The 20,913-nt window shown below is 50.7% G+C and overlaps 1 protein-coding gene across 3 annotated transcripts; it reads right to left on the reverse strand.

Moving 5' to 3' along the window:
* Positions 1–5,604: 5,604 nt before the first annotated feature.
* LOC139597208 (G-protein coupled receptor 83-like) lies at positions 5,605–14,437 on the reverse strand. 3 transcript variants are annotated; one of them, XM_071442253.1, is made up of 6 exons: positions 13,732–14,431; positions 12,949–13,576; positions 12,036–12,161; positions 11,241–11,374; positions 7,097–8,141; positions 5,605–6,459 (listed from the first exon to the last, which is right to left on the reverse strand). In XM_071442253.1, exons 2-5 carry the CDS (start codon positions 13,330–13,332, stop codon positions 7,547–7,549), a joined length of 1,239 nt encoding a protein of 412 aa, XP_071298354.1. In that variant the 5' UTR covers positions 13,333–13,576; positions 13,732–14,431; the 3' UTR covers positions 5,605–6,459; positions 7,097–7,546. The 3 variants fall into 3 exon arrangements, with proteins under 3 accessions (XP_071298354.1, XP_071298355.1, XP_071298356.1); XM_071442254.1 differs by having other exon boundaries at positions 12,949–13,629; XM_071442255.1 differs by lacking the exon at positions 12,036–12,161 and having other exon boundaries at positions 13,732–14,437.
* Between the last annotated feature and the right edge of the window lie 6,476 nt (positions 14,438–20,913).

Raw genomic sequence — 20,913 nt, forward strand, 5'->3', positions numbered from 1 at the left:
CCACCACCAAACACAAAGCCATGGCAGAGGTGGAGGTACTCAGCAGCCACAGTTTCCAAAGAAGCCTTTTCTGAGCAGGGTGTGGTGCCTGGAGCCTGCTGGCACAGGGGCTGTTCACGGTGCAGCCCAGGTGTTCCCAGGGTGCCCAATCTCACCACAGTCTGCCAGGGTTTCCTTTGGGCTGAGATGACCTGGGTTAAGAGCAATGTTTTGCTAAAACACTGATTGAAATTCTGTAGTTACAGGGAGAGGATGGCTGCCCTTTTCTGTGCAGGAGAGGGTAAGCACACAGTCCTCAGGGGAGTGGGAGCTGCAGCATTCAGCGAGAAAAGGGCAGGAATGAGACTGACAGCTCTGGAGTGGTCTGGTAAACAGCTTCCCTGCTTTCACCCTTCATTTCCTTGCCTAACCATAACCAGGAGGCTCACCAGTAAAGAAACCTTAAACACCTGCCCTCCATGTGCCCCCTGGCCCCTGCACAGGGGCTGGGGGACAGGCAGATAAAATTCCATTGCTAAAATTGAAGACTGAAATCCATTAGAGAGACATGAATTTCCATACCCAGGTTCCTTTCCTTCTCCACTTTCCTTCCCCACAGGTGGTGTTTGCACTGTTTCTTCTCTGATTCTCTCATTCCGTATTTCCCCCAGGCTTCCCCTGCACACTCAGTTCTTACCTCATTGTGTCTCTGCAGGACACGAGGGCAATCACAAGCAAAGGAAAACACACATTTCACAGCACATTATTGAAGTGGATGTGTTTGCCAGGAGGCAGAAATCTGTTGTTCTTCTGTCTTCCACATTCACCTTCCCAACCTGTCAGTTCCCTCACAGGGGCTTTCAGAAGGCAGCTGAAAAGCTGCACAGTGCAGGACTGGGGCACAGCTCCAGGCTGCTGGGTGCCTGTGCAGGGAGTGCCACCATCACCCTCGGTGGGCAAAACAGCCACCAGACCCGGAGGAACTGGGCAGGATGCTTGGGGGAACATTAATGAGAGCAAACCATCTCATCTAGGACCAAACTGTGAGCAACATCCACCACGAAACAAAACAAAACAAAAAAGGCCTTATTCTTTTTATTGGCAGCAGATGTTCATTTCTAAGGGGAAACAAATCCAGCTCCAATGCCAGAGCTGTGCTGGAGGCAAAAAACCACTGTCTTTGGGGACAACCTGATGCCAATAATTATTATTATCCTTCAAAAATACATTATCATCCCAAATGAAATTGCTGTATTCCTGCCCCGAGCCCTGGTGGTAAATGAGGTTTTTGAGCCTGGCCAGACTGTTTCTCCATGACAATTAATGGGAGCTCAAAGCCTGGGTGCTGGGCTGGTTTGCCTTCCAATGCAGCAGCAATAGGGATGGAATTTTAGCAAAAGAATAAAGTGTTTTTACAACCCCTTAAATACCTCTTCACACTCCCCCTCATTCTCCTCAGAGCTGGCCTGAAGGAACTACAGGCTTACAAATAAATACCCCAAACAAGTACAATAACAACAGAGCCAATGTCCATCATTCCCTACCTCCTACAGTTCATATTCACATGCAAGGAGCACACAATGCCCCAGGTCTGTGCCCTGGCCACCTCCACGGTCAGACCCCAGGCTGGGGCTCCCATCTTGCCCCAGCCCCAGGACATCTCCAGTGAGAGCAGGTGGGCTGGGAGCTGCTCTGCTCCATGGTTTTATGCTGGTCCTGTCCAGAGGGTCTTGCCAAAGATCTGCCCTGGGCACCAACAGGGCTGTGCTGCTGCCCCGTGGCACCTGTGCCATGGAAAGGCATTAGAAATGGCAGCTGGGCTTGCAGAGTGTGTGTGTGGACACAAACACATCAATACAGACAGAAATGGAATGGGGGAAAGGCTCCTGTCCCCACTTTGTGCAGGGAGGGGGAGCAGAGAATGGGTTAGCAATGCTCAACACTGTAGACAGGAAAATGGACCCTCGTCCTACCTTCCCCCTCAATCCCTCCTTCCTTCACAGTGACCAGGAGAAACAAAGGCAAAACAAACAATTTGACAGCTTGGTTTCACAAAGAAGCTGAGAATTAGTCAAGTGGTGAAGATGTTCCCATTTATAGCTAAAATGCCTGAACATGTTGCTAAATATTCATGGTCTTTATTACTTCTGCTAATCATAACAGTTCTCCTGGAGAATGAGTATCCCTACATCCTGCCCTGCAAGCTGTGCAAGACAGCAAAATACTTATATTCTCCTGAATATTACTATTAATACTTATATTCTCCTGCCTTTTATAAAGGCAAAGGAAGGCAAGTTAGTGTAATTCTGTTAAATAAAACACAGAGTGTGTCAAATTTAATGAAGGGAGAAAAATTCATATCCTGCCATAGAAACATGAAAATAAAGAGGAAAGGGGCACTGCAATAACAACTTTATTTGGAGTGCAGCCATTGCCATCTCCATGAGGGAACAGTCAGCATCAGTCACTGTTCCTCAACACGAGCAACTGGTGGGTTTAATTCCAGAACAGGGTGGGAAATGGAGACAAACACTTCAATAACTGAACTGTGAAGAAGAGTTCAGGAATGACAATGTACTGTGAAAATAAAACTGTAATGCTAAAAACTAAAATTCAATTCCTTTCCAGCCTTCAGGAGAGACTTGGTTTATTAACCTGAATGTGAAAGGTCGGAGCAGCGTATCACAGTTCAGAAGCAAATTAAACTGTCCAAAACAGCCCAGAGCCACCCAGCCTACTGCAACTCCCCACTGATGGAACTGTGGTAAATCCATCATGGAAATGATCCAGGCACTCCTTGTGTTCTGAATTCTGCCATCTTTGGCATGTATTACCAGTAAAAGGTCAAAATAAGCTGTGGAAGGAGCAGGAAGCTGCAAAATGTTAAGGCCATTGATTAATTGATTGCTTAATTCCTGTGGAAAACTGCCTGAGGCAGGATGTAGCTGCAAAAAAACATTGTCTGTCTCAAAAATAGGAACAAAATCTGCTGCTCTGAAACTTGCTGCCATCATTTTTGTAAGGTATCATAAATTATCTCCTAACAGTACACACAGTCTGGGCACCTGGAGTCACACTGATGGTGGTGTTCAGCTGGGCTCCAAGTGTGGGCTTGAAACGGAATTGACTTCTGCAGTGCTGTAGGAGCAGCAAGAAATGGTCCAAGTGAGGCTTTGAAAATCCCCGTTGTTGCTGTCAGCTACACCAACTGCAGGTCTCTGCAAAGTGGAAATCCTGGAGACCACCAAGGTCCCACAGCCTGCAGGACACAGCATGGATGGGATGCAGATGTATGCAATGCAAGCACGTGGGAATGATATAGAGGATATAAACCTTTATGCTCTGAAGCCCCATTAATCATGAAGGAATGAGCAGGAATTCCATTAATGGGGACACTCCCTGTACTTGCCCCTGACAGTGTCCCATAAAGCAATTGGGTTTGTCTCCAGCAGATGCATTAGATGCTCCATTCATCTGATTTTATAAAGCAATTAGTCTGGTCTCATCTGCCAAGGAGACTTTTATGGGCCTGTCACAGAGAAGTCTCTTCAAGTGACAGACTATTGTGTTGTACAAGCAGACCTGGTTCCTGCAGAGCTCAGCCTGTGGCTTTTGGGGTGTTTATTACTATTTTTGCCCTCTCACGTCTGGCTAAGTGACAGCTGCTCTCCACTTCTACAATTTGGCACTACTGAACTGAGCAGCATCAGCCAGTGTGGGCTGCTGGGGGAGTGAAACATCAATCAAGGACCAAGTGCATTAATTCAGCCCTTTTTACCAGGGCAAACAACAAAACACCAGGGATGGGGAGCAGGGCAAGAGGTGCTTTTGATCTGCTGCCTGTGGAGCCTCCATGTGAGCTCCCGAGGGAGGGCTGGCTCCAGCTCAGCCCCAGGCACAGCACCCACACCTCTGCCTGCTCTGGCTGCTCCCTCCCAGCACTGCTCAGAGCAGCCTTGGGTACCTGCTGCTGGCCCCCTGCCCCATCCCATCAGGGACCCCAAAGAACATCAGCCCTGCTGCAGTGCAGAAACCCAGCATCTGCAGCACATCTGGGCAAGGAGACACCTCCAACGTACCTGCTCAGCTCAGACTGGGCTGAGCCAAGCTCTGGGAGTGCTCTGGTATCACCTCAGGGGAGCAGTTTGGGAGCAGACCCTGGAACTGGGGTGGGGATCCCTGCTGAGCACCGGTGGGACGGGGCAGCTTGTGAAATGCCATTAGTCTGCAAACCAAGGCTGTCTGCAGCCCATGCCTGGTGCTAAACCTGTCCTCACTTGCTGCTATTCCTGCCTGGGCTCCTGCAAAGCCTGGGAGATCAGACACGTTCCTCTGCCCACCGCAGAGCAGGGGTGGTGCGGGAGGAGGCAGCGGGGGAGAGCCGGCGGGGTCTGTGGGGACAGGTGAGTCCTCTGGGGGGCAGGTGGGCTCTGTGGGGGCTGGTGGCATCCTTGGGGGGCAGGCAGGTTGTCTCCACAGTCAGTGAGAGAGCAGAGCTGTGTTCCTGGCTCCAGGGAGAGCCTTTGCTGCTGCCTGGGGCACAGGGCGGCTGCACATCCTCTCCCACGCGGGAATTCGGGGTGTGCCTTCACATCCAGTCTCCCAGGTAAGGGCCAGGCTCCTTCCTCCCTCTTCCTCCCCTGCTCTGTGATTGACTTAAGATGCTCTCAGTGCAGGATGATGGTTTGACACTGGCCCACCTACACCCCAACATCCAGGGCTTAAGCCGGATTTAACTGAGGACATTCCCCCTTATCCCTGCAGCGTGCTTTGGCCAGCCCCTCCGCGCTGTTTTCCACTTGAAGAGCTAAGTGATGATAATTGTATTCTGTTTCTCCTTCCTGAGCTAATTTTCTGACTCATTGTGGGGGTTTTTCTGCTAGCTTTTTGTTAATCTAGTTGGCATGTTGTGGTTTCTTTGTTCATTATGTGGTGGGGCTATATAAGAGGATTTGTCTCTGGAATTCAGGTATCCCCTGCGCTGCGTTCCCTGTTATCGTCTTCATCAGCAACTCTGCTGAAGGCACTCTGCTGCATTTGGCATGAGCTAACCTTAATAAATTCGGGCTGTTAATCACTCAGACATGTCTCGCTGGATCTTTGCACGCTGATTTGTGTGTGCTCAAATAGTTTTCCCGGGAGTAGACTTGTGGTGACTCAGTGTTTCAGTCATTTGCCCTCCAAACTCTCCCTCGTGGTTCTGCCTCCCGGGGGGCTTTGCCTGCTGAGGGCACCGATGGGGAGGGGTGTCCTGATGGCAGAGGATTCTCCTGGCACCCTGCACTCCCGCGGGGTCCCAGGCTGGTGTCTGCAGGCAGCAGAGTGCTCTGTGCTGCTGCGGCTGCCCCAGCAGCCCTGTCCAGCCAGGGCTGAGCACAGCCTGGCTCCTGTCCCTGGGAGCTCTCCTGGGATCCCGGCGCTGCTCAGGATGACATTTCCACAGGTGCCCGGCGGGATGGAGACAGATTGAGGAATGTTTATAAGGAATGTTTAAGCAGCTATTTACGTGCTGAGTTGACTCAGACCCAGCAGAAGCTGAATTTCAGAGATTCCCTTTTCCAGAGCTTGGCTTGGAGTCCAGCAGAGATGCAGGCTCCTGCCCTCCAGGCACTGATCAAACAACACTCAAGTTACACTTTTTTATATATATATTGTGCATTCTATGTTTGCCTGAGAGCTGCTGGGAGCCAGGGCATCCTCAAGTGATACAACAGGAACCTTGAGGCACTGGATGAAGTGTGTGAAGCTCTGAATCTCACTCAGGCATTGATAATTATCAGTCCAGAGAGCTGAGCCATTACAGAGATTCGATACAGTCAGCTCGTACATCCTGCCCATTTAGGGGAGAAAAATTCAGCAACGAGGAGATGCTGCGATTGATAGATCCAAGGAAAACCAGCCAGGTTATTTCTGACAGCAAGAGATAGATAACTACAGGGATTAGCAGAAGATCAAGGGAGTGTGGAGAGACCCCTTCTTTGGAGTAAGGGCTTGGACTCCTCCAGAAAAAGGTTATTCAGCCATTTAAAGAAAGAAAGCAAGGAAAACAAACCTAATAAATAGTAAAGACAATACATGGCAGTTTGAGAGCTGCTCACCAAAAGCTAGTGAGGAATGAGGAACAGTAAGAAAAGATAGCTTCTTTTACTAATTAAATGAGGCGATGCTTATTAATTAGAGATTATCTTAATGTTTTGAGAAACTCACAGTGATGTTTTTTGACTGAAAACAAACCCTTCTGTACACTGAGGGAGCACAGCGCTGGCAACCAGCACAGACAGCTTTGAATTCCCATGTTCAATAATTGTGAGCTCCAAGCAAAGTGCCTCAGGGATGAAGTATTCACCCACTCCTGCTGCCACTCCTCGTGTTCTGCTGTTTTCTTCTGGTGCAGGCACTGCAGTGCACACCCAAAGTGCCCAGCTGGGGTCAAGTGGCCTGAAGCAAGGATCCCCCTCCTTTCTGTCCTTTTCCTTCCCACTGCAAAAATGGAAAATAACAAAAAAGCCCCATAAAAATCAGTCCTTAGTTTCCCTTCTTTGGCCTGGTTTATTCTCCCCTGGGAAGGTGCTGGGAGTGTGTCCTTATTCCCTCAAGCCACCCAGGTCTCCACTGCCTCTCTGGGCTGCAGATCTGTCTGGGCCATCACCGGGGCAGTCCAGGAGCAGACACAGCTGCCCTTGGGCTACTGAAATCCATCACCTGGTTTGCACCAACGAGACAGCCCCAGAGTCCTTGGTTGCTCCTCACAGGACATCCCTTCTGGCCCTTTCTTGCCCTCCTGTTGTTTAAATGAGACTTTTACAGCAACTAGCAACAATGCAGAATGATTCCATTCTTCAGTGAGTGAATGCTACAGCCCTGATGAAATATTTTGTGGCCTTTTATAAAGTGCTAGTGTAGCTCTCTTAACTGAATTAATATATTTATAATAAAAAGAACTTCTCAGTGGACTACATTCATCTGTCATTGTGCCATCTGAGCCTGCAGCCATGGCTCCTGGGGTGCATCCCTGCTCCCCTTGTCTGGGGCTGGCTTCCAGCTGCTGTGGGTGGGACAGAGACAGGGCAGGAGGAGCAGCAGAATCTGAGAGAAAATTGCTGTCAACAATCCTTACCTCTGCTGGAGGCTTTGCTATACACTAACTGGTGAGGCTCCCTGTGGATGGAGTTCATCTGCATGTCCAAGTCCTTCCTTCAGACACCAGTGTCATCATGGATTTGTTTCTGCTGCCGTGCAGAGCCCCACGTTATGGCACATATTACAGCCAGTGACAGAAACCTGGGTCCACTCCCTCTGATAGCAATAAATGGGAAAACCTGAAAGCAGATCATGATGTCTGAGAAGCTCCATGTCCCCTGTACATATTTCTGCCCCTGGGCCAGCTGCAGTGTGGGTTTTACTGGTGCTGGAGAGCTTGTGTGCCCACCATGCCAAGCAGAGGAGGGGCTATAGTAAGACAAGCCAAAAAATCAGCAGTAAAACAACAGAGCAGCAATGCTGGCTCCTGGGGAGAGCCTGGGAGATGCCCTTTGGTGCCTCCCACAACCAGGTAACTCCCCTCAGCTCACAGGTCCGTGCTGGCCATCGGGAGGTTCCTGGTGGAGCAGCTGGCCTGGGGGGCCAGTCCCTTCCTGCACCTGGCCTGCTCCAGCCACGCCTCACGGCAGGACATGGCCCTGGGTGGCAGTGCCCGCTCCCGAGGCTGTGGCACCCTCTGGCAGACGCAGAGCAGGGAGCGCAGCCCCGCGCGGAAGCTCTCGTTCAGCCAGCAGTAGATGAAGGGGTTGTAGCAGGTGCTGCTCATGGCGAACCAGTGCAGCGTGAAGTAGAGCGAGTTCTTGGTCCTGATGCCCAGACTGGAGATCAGCACCACGTAGCAGTTCAGGGGGAACCAGCAGACTGCAAAGACCACCACCACCAGCATCAGCATCTTGATGCTCTTCTTCTTGTTCCTGAGGTGGGTGACATACTGCTGCATGGTGACGTCCCCGATGGCATTGCGCAGCCACAGCTTCTTGGCCAGGCGCATGTAGGTGACAGTGATGATCAGCAGGGGCAGGAGGTAAAGAAGGAGGAAGGTAGACAGGTCCAGATACTTCCAGACCAACTCTGCAGGCTCGGGGAAGTCAGGGAGGCACAGACTCCGGACGGTGGCTTCCCTTGAAAACAGGAAATACAGATATGGCACGTGGCCACTGCTGTCCCATGGGTGCTGCTGGCTCGGCAAACCACACTGCCCACAGCCACCTGCTCAGAGGTTCAGTGTGGACAGAGGGAGGACACAGAGCCACAGCTCTGGCCTGTCTCTCTCAGGCTGGACCTGCAGCCCCTGCCTTCCACGGCAGCACCCACCCTCCTGTGTCCCCCAGCAGCCAGGACCCCTTGCCCTGCCACAGCCCCCAGCACAGGATCCCTCAGCCAGAGCCACTGCAGCAGCTCTAAGCCAAAGCTGTTCTAGAGGGGAGGGAAGGGCTGGAGGCTGTGAGAAAGCCTCAAAGGCATGACAAGCCCACCTCACTTCCCTTCCCTACCTACCATTCCCTTGCCATCAGCTCCTACAACCTTCCTGCTACCTCTTAAAACTGGTGTGATGATTATTCACTTGGCTCCAGTTGAACCACTGACAATGAACTAACAAAAGAAAGTGTAACTATACACAACAGCTCATTTTAACAACCTCTCACACCTGTCCCATCCCATCCAGCCCCAGGATCCGGGTGTGTTCCACTGCCTGGCCAGCACTGGCTCTCATCCCATCACCCTTCACTGCACCGTGTGTCCCCTCCACACCCTGCAGCTGGTGTAATGGAATTTATTTCCAGTGGATGTTTTCTCCCTTTCTTTCTTTTCCCCTTTCTTTTTCTTTCTCATATTCCATTTTACTCTTCTCTCTTCATCCCTTGTTCTCCTCTATTCAGCGCAGATTTTAGCTCCCATCAAGCTGTACTATTCACTGCAGTATTGATTAATATCTTTAATATCCTGTTTTCAACTGCTGGAGCTGCCTTTTGTGCCACAAATAGGAGGTTGCTGAGAACAGGCAGCTGGAGCAGGGGATGAGGTCAGAGCAGTGACAATGGGTCCACTGAGTACGGAGGACCTGGAGATGCCACTCGAGATGGGAACTGACGCAGAAGGGAGAATCGTCTTTTCTGAACTGCAGTCTTGGCTTTTCTTCCCCTGGATCTGGGGGACCTCACCACTGGCACAGGGGAGCTGCCTAAGGGGATCTGACAGGACAGTGTTTTGGTGAATTCTGATATGACCAGGGACTCAGGTGGCTGCTGTGCAGTGCAGCCAGAGATGGATGTTGGTGGAGCCCCTGTTTCCCATCCCAGAACCCAAACCTGGTAGCAATCCCAGGAGCCCTGACCCTGCAGGAGCTATTACAAGCAATATTACAACTGTGATTTTTTTTTTTTTCAATGGAAAGCAGGGACAGGAATAGCATGTCCTGGAAGTCCTTATATTGCTGAGCTGCCTCATGCCAGCACAGGGCTCAGTTTCCTCTGGCCATGCCAAAGGATGAGCAGAGACAGGTGCCCCGAAACAAATCGTAGGGTTCCTTCATTCATGAGCAATTCACTCCCTAATCCCCAAGCACAGCTGCAGAGCAACGCAAGCACAGAGTAGCCCTGCCCTGTGTTTACAGTCTGCACAGCTATGGGTATGATATCCCCTGGCTATGTCAGCCACATCAGGCACAAGCACAGGGCTGTGAAGCCCCCATCCCACTTCCAGCTCTCGCAGCCCCTCAGACACCAAAACAGTGACAGCCTAGGCAGGCACTCACACCCCCCTGCCTCATCAACAGGAGGGATCTGGCTGGGCTGCAGGAAATCAGATTTGTCCTTTCTACAAAAGGTCAATGTCTACAATAGAAATCTCATTCCTGCTGCCTGTCAGTGTCTTCTTGCCCCACTCCCTGGGATGCTGATCTCAGCCTGAAAATACAGGTCATGGTAAGATTATCCCCTTGGCCTCAAGGCTGGCATTCCTGCGAAGGGCAGCACCAGCAGCATGACACCTGCCACAAAAATCCCACTTGGGTACTGTTACAGACTGTTTTCTAGACAAGAGAGGTCACAGCAATGCCACAGGCTGGTGGGGACAGGAGGGACAGAACAGGTTGGGTACCACAGAGGAAAGGACTGCAAGGGAAAAGAGCCCCAGACTTTGGGTTCTGTATTTCTCCCTGGCAGAGGGTGACAGCAGAGACGAGTGCCATTGCTGGGCCTTTTGTGAGGAGATAAATTTCTGCTTTTAATTTTTTTTCTTTTTCTTTCTTTCCCTCTACATTAGAACTTTCTCTTTTTTTCTGGTATTTCACTCCTTATGTTGATGTGAAACTTCACTTCCTCTGCAGTCATTGTGTTCAGCCAAGCCAAGAGTTCCCTTTCCTGAGGAGAGGCACCATGGCACACCAGGACAGCTCAGCTTCCTGCCAAAGCACTGGTCCCTCACCTCTCCCACACTGGTCCCCCACAGCCCTGCTTCATGAAGAATGTATGTTCTCTATGTTTTCCTCATTAGTGTAACACTGGACAGAAAAACCTCAAGCTTCAGGGAAGGCTGGTCCTGCTTTGTAAATCCACATGGATGAAATACAGGGAAGTCACAACCTGAGACTCAATGTAGGAAATCCTGGGGAAGAGGGATCAGTAAACCAGGGTGGTCCCCTGCTCCTGCTCCCTGCAGAGCCTTGGTGATGTCAGCACAGGTATTCCCAACAGGAAGTTTATTTTCTTTCTTTTTGAAACTGCAGTTTGACTCTCTCTCTCCTCCCTGCCTGGGTGAGTTGGATGGGCTTGGTCTTGCTGGGTCTGAGGAGCTGAGCAGGCAAAAGGAGGGAAGAGGAAAGTCCCTCAGGAGAAAGTTGCCTTCTCAGGACAGAGCCTCTCCTGGCAAGGCCATGGCACTGGAGGAGGTGTGTGTTGCCAGCAGCTGTGCCCCAGCCAGGCTGTGCCTGGGACTGCCCCAGCACGTGGCTGGGAGTGGGACCCAGAGCCTCATCTGGGCACGCAGGAGGTGGTGAGAGCAAACCCTGACAGCAGGCCAGGCACAGTGCAGGCCAGGCAGCTCTTCCACAGCCCCAGCCTCTGCTGGCAGAACTGGGATGTCACCCATACAGCAACTGCCTCTCATGCCACATCAGCCATCCCGTGCCTGGGACGCTCAGGTGTCCTCCCTGCTGAGCAAGGCGCTGCACAAGGGCTGCCAGACCTCCACACGCTCCCTGGGAAGGGGAGATCACTCACCTGTAGTTATACTGGAAAAGCTTTTGATAGACAGCATGGGGCAGGGAGAAACAGGTTGCCATCAGCCAGATGACAGAGATGCTCAGAGCTCCCTTTGTCAGGGACATCCTCTGCTTCAGTGGGTTCAGGATGACCTGCAACAGAGACTCATCATGACTCCTCCCACAGGAGGAAGCAAAAGCCCTCACAGCCCACAAGAGGAGTGGGCAGTTTGTGACATAACCTAACACAGCTAATGATAGGAAAATGACAGCCATGATTAGGAAAATGTCCTGTTCATTAGAGTGACCTGGAAAATGGGAAACGTTGAACTTCTCAGCCTGCTCAGAAGAGCTTTCAAACTTTATCCTCAATCTTGTTATGTGAGAACTGTTTTCCTTAAGCTGGAGGTTACATTAGGTCAAAAAAAACCAAAGGAAGATATCTACCCAAGTGTCTTCACTCAAGACTATGTTTTTTTATTCTATATGAACTACATAAGAAACGTCTCTTGTTCCAGCTGGGCCTGTGAAGCTGAGCTGTCCTCCCCTCTGCTGAGGCAGAAATTCACCTCTCATGAAATTTTCTTTGTTAGATCTTCAAGCTGATAAAATCTGATAGTCTGGAACTTACTATTTGACAATAGCACATGAAAGGGGAGTGATTTCTGGGGACAAGCACAAGGCCTGGGCTGTCCTTGCTGCCCTGCACTGGACACAGAGCCAGCATTTGTCATGGCCAGGGACAGAAAAACTTATCATAGCTCAAGACTCCTCCCAGAGCCTCGGAGGAAGAGGGGGGGGCAGGCAGTGTCACCTGGTGCCTGTCGAGGGCGATGGCTGTCAGGGTCAGTGTGGACACGTGGAGGGAGCAGTACTGCACAAAGCGGCTGATGTGGCACATGGCCTTCCCAAAAATCCACGTGCTGTTCACAAAGCGGACCTGAGGGAAACAACAGCTCATCAGCCAGAAAATGTGCTGAAAACAAATCCATAGGGGTCTGGTTTGTTTTCCAATAACTCCTGCAGCTGGAACCTGAGCTGGCTCAGGGGGTCTGGCTGGTTGGGCAGCTTCACCTGGAACTTACAGAAAGATCAGCTATCCTGGTCTCTGCAACACCTTCACAGAAGAGTTTATAGGGTCAAGCCCCACTGATTATGAAGTGGTGATGCCACAGCTCTCCTGGCCAGTTCTACAGACATTGTGAACAGTGGTAAAAACTTTTTATTACACTAACAACTATATTCAGAAAAGGTGGACCAAGGTTTGATATCAACCCCACTGTCAGATTTGGAGAGCTTTCATTGAAGCCTTTATCCAGCTGGCATCTCTGAAATGCTTGACTGTTTTCTTCCAGTCACCCAGTATGACTGGCATTCAGACTGTTGTGACCCACTAAGGGACTCTCTAGTGCTCTGCTGCATGAACATTAAAAACACAGGAACTTGTTCTCATTCCCCAAGAAGCTCTTGCTGGGATTTGTTAGCACACACTGTGATAGACTTTGGAGTTTCTAGGAGTTACAGAGTCTAACAGAGCAACAGAGAGCCCACAGGTTGCTCAACAGTGTTTTACTTGCCTGGCAGAGTTATCAGTTAGGCTTGGTGGTGTTGGGTTCCCACCTCAGCCCTAGGAGAGAGTGCATGGAAAGCCTATGACCACCAGGCAGAGCTCTGGTGGGTGGGAGACTCCTGTCCTGCTTGAAGGGACAGCAAGACCAGCTACTTACCAAGGTGAAAGGTGTGTTGAGCAGCGTGATCATGATGTCTGACACTGCCAGGTTGACGATGAAGAGGCTGGTGGCTGAGTGCATCTTCTTGTTCTTCAGCACCACGTGGCACACCAGCATGTTCCCAAAGAGAGACATGATGATAATGACCGAGTAGGCCACGATTAGCAGCGCTTTCACTGTTGGCTTCTGGGACTCTGGCTCATATTTAGCCAGCTCAGCAAATTTCTCCCACTCAACAATGCGGCTCTCTGTCCAGTTGAAGATGCTCCTGTTCCTTGCGTGGTAGATGGACATGAGTTTGGCCAGGGAAGAGTAATGGTCAAACTCCTCAAGAAACCCTGTCCCCTGTGACCTGGATGGCTGGAGCAGTGAGTGAGGCATGCTAGGTCAGCCCCAGTCTTCCCTGCTGGGGCACAGAACCAGTGGTGTGTCAGAAAGGGGCTGGTTTGGGACCACACACTCTCTCACACAGCAGGAAGAGCAAGAACTTCAAGGTGAGCTCCGGGCTCAAGCAGGCTGCCTGACCTTCCCATGCTGCTGTCGCAGGAACTTCTTCCCAATGCAGAAACGTTCACCTTCTGCTCTAAACAAATCCAAAGACGTCTTTCCAGCAACGATCTGAATTCTGAATAGAAACCAGCACTTCACTTCCTGGATCAGACAGGTCTGTATGTGACACTGCATACATCACAGCATGATTACACCCCAGCCACAAGGAGAAACCAAACTGCCCACCCTTACCCCCCTCCCTAACTCCTACCCTTACCCCCTCTCACTTACCTCGCACTGCCCGACCCTGTTTGTTCCCGACTGTGCCCGGTCCCGAGGGGCAGCAGCGGCTCCTCCGGCTCCTGCGCTGGACACTCCGCACCGCACACCCTGCACCGCACACACTCCACTCTGAACACACCCTGCACCGCACACACGCCACTCTGAACACACCCTGCACCGCACACCCTGCACCGCACACACGCCACTCTCAACACACCCCGCACCGCACACCCCGCACCGCACACACTCCACTCTGAACACACCCCGCACCGCACACACTCCACTCTGAACACACCCCGCACCGCACACACTCCACTCTGAACACACCCTGCACCGCACACACGCCACTCTGAACACACCCTGCACCGCACACACGCCACTCTGAACACACCCTGCACCGCACACCCCGCACCGCACACACGCCACTCTCAACACACCCCGCACCGCACACACGCCACTCTGAACACACACCCCGCACCGCACACTCTGCAGTCACCGCCGCACACCTTCCGCACCGCACCCCGCACCGCACACACCCCGCGCACCTTGCACACCCCTGTCACCCTCTCACCGCGCACTCTCCGCCCCGCACCGCGCACCCCCGGCCCTCCCGCACGTGCCGCCGGCGGGGCCGGAGCCGCCGCTCGGGGCGGGACTCGGGGGCGGAGCTGCTCCATTCATAAATCGGCACGGGCGGGGCCCCGGGAGCCGTTACCGGGGCCAATCCGTGCCGCCGGTCCCCGCGCGCACCCGCACCCGCACCCGCCGGTGCCTCGGTACGCACAGGGGCTGCTGCAGGGATGGGGCGCAGGGCAGCGCCCACCACGGTGGCGAGCGGGCACGGAGCATCCTTCTCCCTGCCTTAACGGGAAAAGGGGAAAAGCATCCTCACAAACCTCTCCCGGCCCCAGTCTTTGCGGAAAGGCTCCCGCTGGAGTTTCAGCGCTCGTTTTTTGATAAGTGTTTTTCTCACGGCACTCTCGACAGGTGCTGACACAGAAGACAGTTTAGGTTTCAAAGACTTTAGGCAACATATTTTTAAACGAGATAGTATCATATTTCTCATTTTGCATTCCATATGTGTCACTTATTCCTTATATATATATATATATATATATATATATATATCTAAAGGGGTTTTTTCCCCCCGCCCATTTCCAGTCACCTGCATGATCTCCTTCCTCTGTCCATGTCCATGCTGTGGCCAGGCCATGCAAGGACTAAGGTAGGGCAGTAGCAACAGGATGGGGAAAACATGGGAGGGACATGGGACACAGGACATAGAGAATGCACCTCTTGCCAGACTCCAAATTCTGCTTCTGAGTAAAAAGGTCCCATGCTGACATGAGGAGCCAAGAATTCACTTTCAATGTCAGTGTGGGGTTTAACAGCCCAGTGCAGTTCAATAAACAGCTATCCTGTGTGTTCTAATGATAAGAACACTTATATTTTCCAAATTATCTATTTTTTCCTGATTCCAGTTAATAATGCATTTTAAAATGTTGTTCACAAGCCTGATGTCTCTCCTGGTACCTGGCATTTGTAACCTCTATCAGGGCATATAAACCACGATGACAGGTACAATATTAGATTTTTCCTAGTTTTGGGGGCTATTTGCCATGGAGCAAACTGAGCATTCCAGCTTGCACTGTGTCAGCCATAGGCTCTTGGAGAGACTAATGAAGATCTTCCTGGCAAATAGTAGAAAAATAGTCCAGATGAAGAGAGGAGGAAAGATTTGTATATTTGGTGTGTATTTCCAAATGTGTTCTTTGCTCAGAATTTTGTATTTATGGATTCACAGGTCTAAGAGATGCAGCAGTTCCTGACTGTGACAGAGCTCCAGCTGCTTTCAGCAGAAGCAGAATGAGCTTTGCAGTTGCTCTCTGGAGTTGCTTTCTTGCCTGAGGGCTACAGAAAAGACACACTGGATGTTTATTACCACTATAGCAAGATGATCTGGGAGGTTTCTGCTATTTTCTAGTCCCCCTGAAGCCATTCTCACTGTGGCTGTGAAGTTCTTGTGCATCCAAAGAGCAGTTTCATTATCCTCCCATGCTGTTCTTGCTGGCACACATTGTCACTGGCTTTAGAGCTGCAAGCTCAGTAGAGGAGAGCTGTGAGTTTAGTCTAATCATATTTCCAGCAAAATCCCAGGCAGGTTAGCTTTCCCCAGGTGCAAATTATCAAACTAGAGTATGTGCTACAGCCTCCTGAAACAGTCAGGCCCTCACTGGTGAAGGAGTTAAGATTTGATCCCTTACAGAGCAATAATCCCAACCAGCCTCTTGTGCCTTGGACCCCTGATGGAGCTGCCAGCCCCATGTGTTCCATGTCATTAGACAAGTCTCTGGTTGATGTTCCTCTGGTTCTTATCTGTCAGAAAACACTTCAGGAGCAGGAATGGTTGTGTTGTAGAATAAAATTGTTAGACTTTTCTCCTTGTCCTTCTTGAGCAAAATTCCAGTTACCTGCCTGTCTCTGAGGAGGCTGAATGCAGGAGGTATTAAAGGCATTCAATGCCTTTCATTCTTGTGTCTTACTCTTAAATGTCAGAAGGTCCTTTTGTTTTGTGGAGGGCTGGATTCCCTCTGGACAGAAAAATAATAAAAGTGCAGATACACAGGCACCAGAGGCTTTGGAACTGAGGAGCTGCAGAACTCCTCCTTTTGCCCTCAGACATTGATGTCTGTTAAATTTTAGGTCAGAGAAAGTGTAGCTGACCCCCTGAAATATTAATTACCAAGCTTTACATTGCATGTGCTACCAATGTGCACAGCCCAGACATGTGTTACAACCCAGCTCGGGTTCACAGGAGGTGGCAGCAGGGTGAGAGCTTTGGGACCAGGCACTTCCACCTGAGCCTGCCTCTCTGAGAGCTTCTGGAACCTTCCTCCCACCAGAGCTTTCAGCAGCCCCACAGGCTCCTCTCACCTGGCATGAACACACCAGATTTCTAAACAATGGACATTGCACATCTAAAACAGAAACTGCAACCAAATTTTAAACTCATATTCCAACTTAAATCAAATTCAGGAGGCAGGAACTGGGACGCACAAATAGTCGTCCATGATAACCAAAGCTGAATTTCCCCAGGGTCAGAGTGTGATCTGGCATCAATTGCCACTGACATGGGAACAGTGCTTCCATGTGCATTAGGTCAGGCCAGAGCCTGCCTTTATCATGGGCTCTGACTGGCTCTGAGATTCAGCACAGGCGAGTGGGTGGAGGGGCACCTTGTACAAAATGGGCTTCAAAAGGAGAAATAAGAAAAGAGCAACAATGGAAATTGATGTCCTGTGAACAGTTACAATTTAGAATTCATTATTCAAAATACAAATGGCAATTGCATAATAGCTACTAATAATGCAGCTTCAGGGTAGTTAGAAAAGAAAAGCTTTATCATAGATTTGATAGTCCTTGAGGTTCAGCTGTAAGGTTTGGGTGACAGAACAAAGAGAACTACCATTGTATCTGTCTATTACAATCTACCATTGTAACTGTGCCCCCTCCCCGCTCTGATGGCCTTTGTCTAGCGGCCCACTGGGGCTGGATCTTCAGACTTTTTTTTCTTCTCCTTGGAAAATCATCATACAGAATGACTGATAGCACACCCAATTCCTGTCTGATTGCTGGCCCCCTGATTTTCCATGGGATGTGAAACCCTAGCAGGTAATAGTAACAGCCAGCTCCTACCTGTGCTGTCCTACCAGCTCTGAGTGCTCCAGCCTGGCCATGGCTTGGGCCATCAAAGTCTGCCCTTTGGTTTGGTGCAGCCCATCTGTGTGGGAATGCAACCCATCAGTTTCATTGTCCTTTGCTGGGGTGAACCCTCAGCTTCAGAACCCTCTGAGCCTTGAACACTCTGTAGGGTGTTTTCTTTTTAGGAGGTGGTTCCCCTCCCTCTGTGTGGTAGTCAAGACAGAAAAACAAATAAACAAACAAACAAAACCCAATAAAATCCTGTTTTTCTTAACAGAAAACTCTTTGGTAATGAAGGGGTCTTGACAAAGAGTGGGAGGGGTAAGTCACTCTCTGTGTGTGGTGTGCATGGGGGCTGTTGTCAGGGATATTCATTCCCTCATCCCTGCCTGCAGCTCACTCTGCAGGGGCACTAGGCAGAGCTTCTTTGAGGTATGGGAACAGTGAGCAGAGGTACAGGAACAGTGACAGGGACACCCCCACATCCAGGTGGGACCACGTGCACCCACACTCACACCCCCCCTGCACTGACCTCACAAGGAGCCTTCTCACTTTGATGAACAGTTCAGAACTCACACAAATCTCCCAGGGTCTCAGCCCAGCCCCTGTGTGAGCACAGCACTGGTTTGAGGCCAGAGAGCTGCAGCTCTGCAAGCAGGGCTTTGTCAGAGCAGCTTCCCTTCAGAGGTGTCTGGAGTGGAGGCCAGCAGCTGTCAGACACTGCACAGACCCTGTCACAAGCTCAGGAAAGAGCTGGATATGTTTGACAAGGTGAGGAAGACTCAGGAGGCACCCTCCCCTGTGCTGTACATCCCCTGGCTTTTAAGAAATGCTGTCCTGGAATGGCTCATTATCTCTGTCCCCTTCCAAGACCAAATTAATTTAAAGCACGATAGGTTTGCTGGGATGACTCACACACCAAAGGAAGGGAGGAATGAAGACAGGACTTTAAAAGTATTGGTACAATATATATTTACTTCAAAACTCTGTCCTTTGTACAGCTCTGACCAAAGGAAGAGATTGACCAAGGCTGAAATTGCCTGATCCAGCAAGGGCCAGTCATGCAGAGGCTGATGGCAGCTGTAGCATCCTGCTGAGAGATTCTATCTGGGGACAAATCCAGATATGTTCTATCTGGGGACAAGTCACACACCAGGGCCCTGATTCAGGGACATCACTGTGTAGCAAATATCCGTGTGTAGCTGTTGAGGGATGTGTCAGCTCAGAAAGCCCCTGAGCTGTGGAGCTCTGGTGAAAGCTCCATCCCTCCCTGAGCTGGAAGGATCCCTCATGGATCCCAGGAAGGATCCCCCAGGATCCATGTGTTTGCCCAGTTTCTGGGTTTGGGAGGAATGGTTCAGCCAGCAGCAGCATTGGTGACAGGCACCTTCCTGTGTCACCCCCTGGGTGCCCCAGCTCTGCCACACAGCCCAGGGCAGCCAGGACTCAGGAGCAGCTCAGCCAGAGCATGGAGGGTGCTGAGGCTCTGCCCGATTCCTCAGCAGCAGAACAACCACGGGCACCAGCAGCTGATGGTGAGGGGCACTGTGGGCAGGACTCTCTGCAAAGCTGAGCTGCAGGGTCCCAGCAGGCTGCCAAAGTCCATCACTCTGGGTTTGCAAATGTGTGGAAGAAGGAGCACAAACAGCCAGGAAAGGAGGGGCAGTTCTGACAGACACTTGTGCTGAAGCATTTAAAACTTAATTTTCAGCTCATTCAGTTAAAAGAGGTTGTGAAATTACAGCAATAAAATCTGAAGAGCATAATCCAATTGGCACTTTCCCGGGAGGTCTAAAGAGTTCAAACACAAAAGTAGTGATTATCTTGCTCTTAAATTATAAGCTAAACTACTTTACCACCAAAGGAACAAAAGATGGCCAGTAGGGCATCTTTCTTGAAAGGGGCTCCAGGGGCAATCCTGGTTATTTTACATCCAAATTCCCTTCCAAGCAGCCTGGAAAAAAATACATACTGGAAAAATGTGATTTATTGGAGCATGCAGACACATACATGTCAGAGAAATGACCCCCTTGCTGGAAGGAGGCACCTTGGATAAAGAGGACCTCTCCTTTTGGATCCCTAGGAGCATTTCCACTGGTTCCCCCTGCAAAAGCTCTTGAAGAGGCTGATGTGGCTGGGAGGGTGGGCACAGGGCAGCCTTGAGGATGGACAAACCCAGCAGAGAGTGACTGGCTGCCTCTCTGCCTGCAAAGGACACACAGATGGCTACAGGACAACTTCAGGGAACTGCAACAAAGAGGAATGGCTGGACAGGTTTAGAATGAAAGGGGCATTTCTCACTGCTGTGAAAAACTGGGGAGTGCTGGGATTGCTCAGGCAGCTCCCTGTGCAGCCCCACGCTGCCCCTCTGCCCCTGGAGCAGCCAGACAGCACGGGGGTGACTCACCAAAGTCTGGTACTGCAGATAATTGGAGCCTCCAAATTCAGTGTCAGGAGCTCGACAAGAGCACTGAGCACTGAGCTCTGGCCCTAGGATCAAGCAGCACAAAGATTTCCAGGGCCACTCAGAGACTTAGATTTCTGTAACAACTGTAGACAAGGCAGTAATTTTCCATTTCTTTACTTACTGGTGCAGAATTCTAAACAACCCAGGCAAGAAATGAACACACAAACCAGCCAGCCAGCATATGGCTGCAGAACACTGCCAGCCAGCATCTCTGCTCCCAGCTGCAATTATCCAGCAAAACACGTTACCTGTGCCAGCTCTGGCTGGTTTATCTGCAGAATTTTGATCAACTTAAATGGAAACAGGCCCACAGGGTGAAGTCAAGGCCCCTCAATGTACATTTCACTGCTGGGTAAAGTCGAGGCAGGTTTTTTCCACTTCACCCTAGTAATGCACTATTTCTATCAAAAACTTTTGTATTAAATCATCTGGAACTGTGACTGCAGAACAAGTTCAGGAATCAGCAGAATCAGAAAGGACATACCTGAAGGTATGTGTCTTCTTCTTATCACTTCCTTTGGTTTCCAGCCACCAGCATCACTTGGCCCCTAGCCACTGGAACCTCTCCTGCAGCAAAGAGACCAGGCAAGGAGTGATGGGCAGGCATCTGCAGGGAGCCAGCCCAGCTCAGGGGAAAAACGTTATTTATTAAACCAGAAGATTAGGTTTTCACAAAACCAAACCACAAACTAACAAACAAACAAACAAACACAAAAATAACTAACTTACTACCAGAGAGTTCAGCTAATAAAGCCTCCCAGGCTGTGACACTGGCAGTGAGGTCACATCTCAGCCCCTCAGCTGGTGCTGGGCAGGAGCTGCTTGCTGCAGCCCAGTTACTGCCCCTTGGATTTGGGTTCTGCAGGGGCTGGGCCCCTCCCCAGCCATGGCAGGAAATATTCTCCTTGCCAAAATGAAGCTTGGCTATATTTTGAAATTCCTGGGCTTCTCCTGGATTCAGGGACCTCTGCTCAGGGTTCAACACCTGTCAGAACAGAGGAGGGATTGTTCCTCTTCTCCAG

The sequence above is a fragment of the Agelaius tricolor genome, unplaced genomic scaffold (genome assembly GCF_023055355.1).
Source record: "Agelaius tricolor isolate 1412-34295 unplaced genomic scaffold, bAgeTri1.0.p SCAF_17, whole genome shotgun sequence".
Lineage (NCBI taxonomy): Eukaryota > Metazoa > Chordata > Aves > Passeriformes > Icteridae > Agelaius > Agelaius tricolor.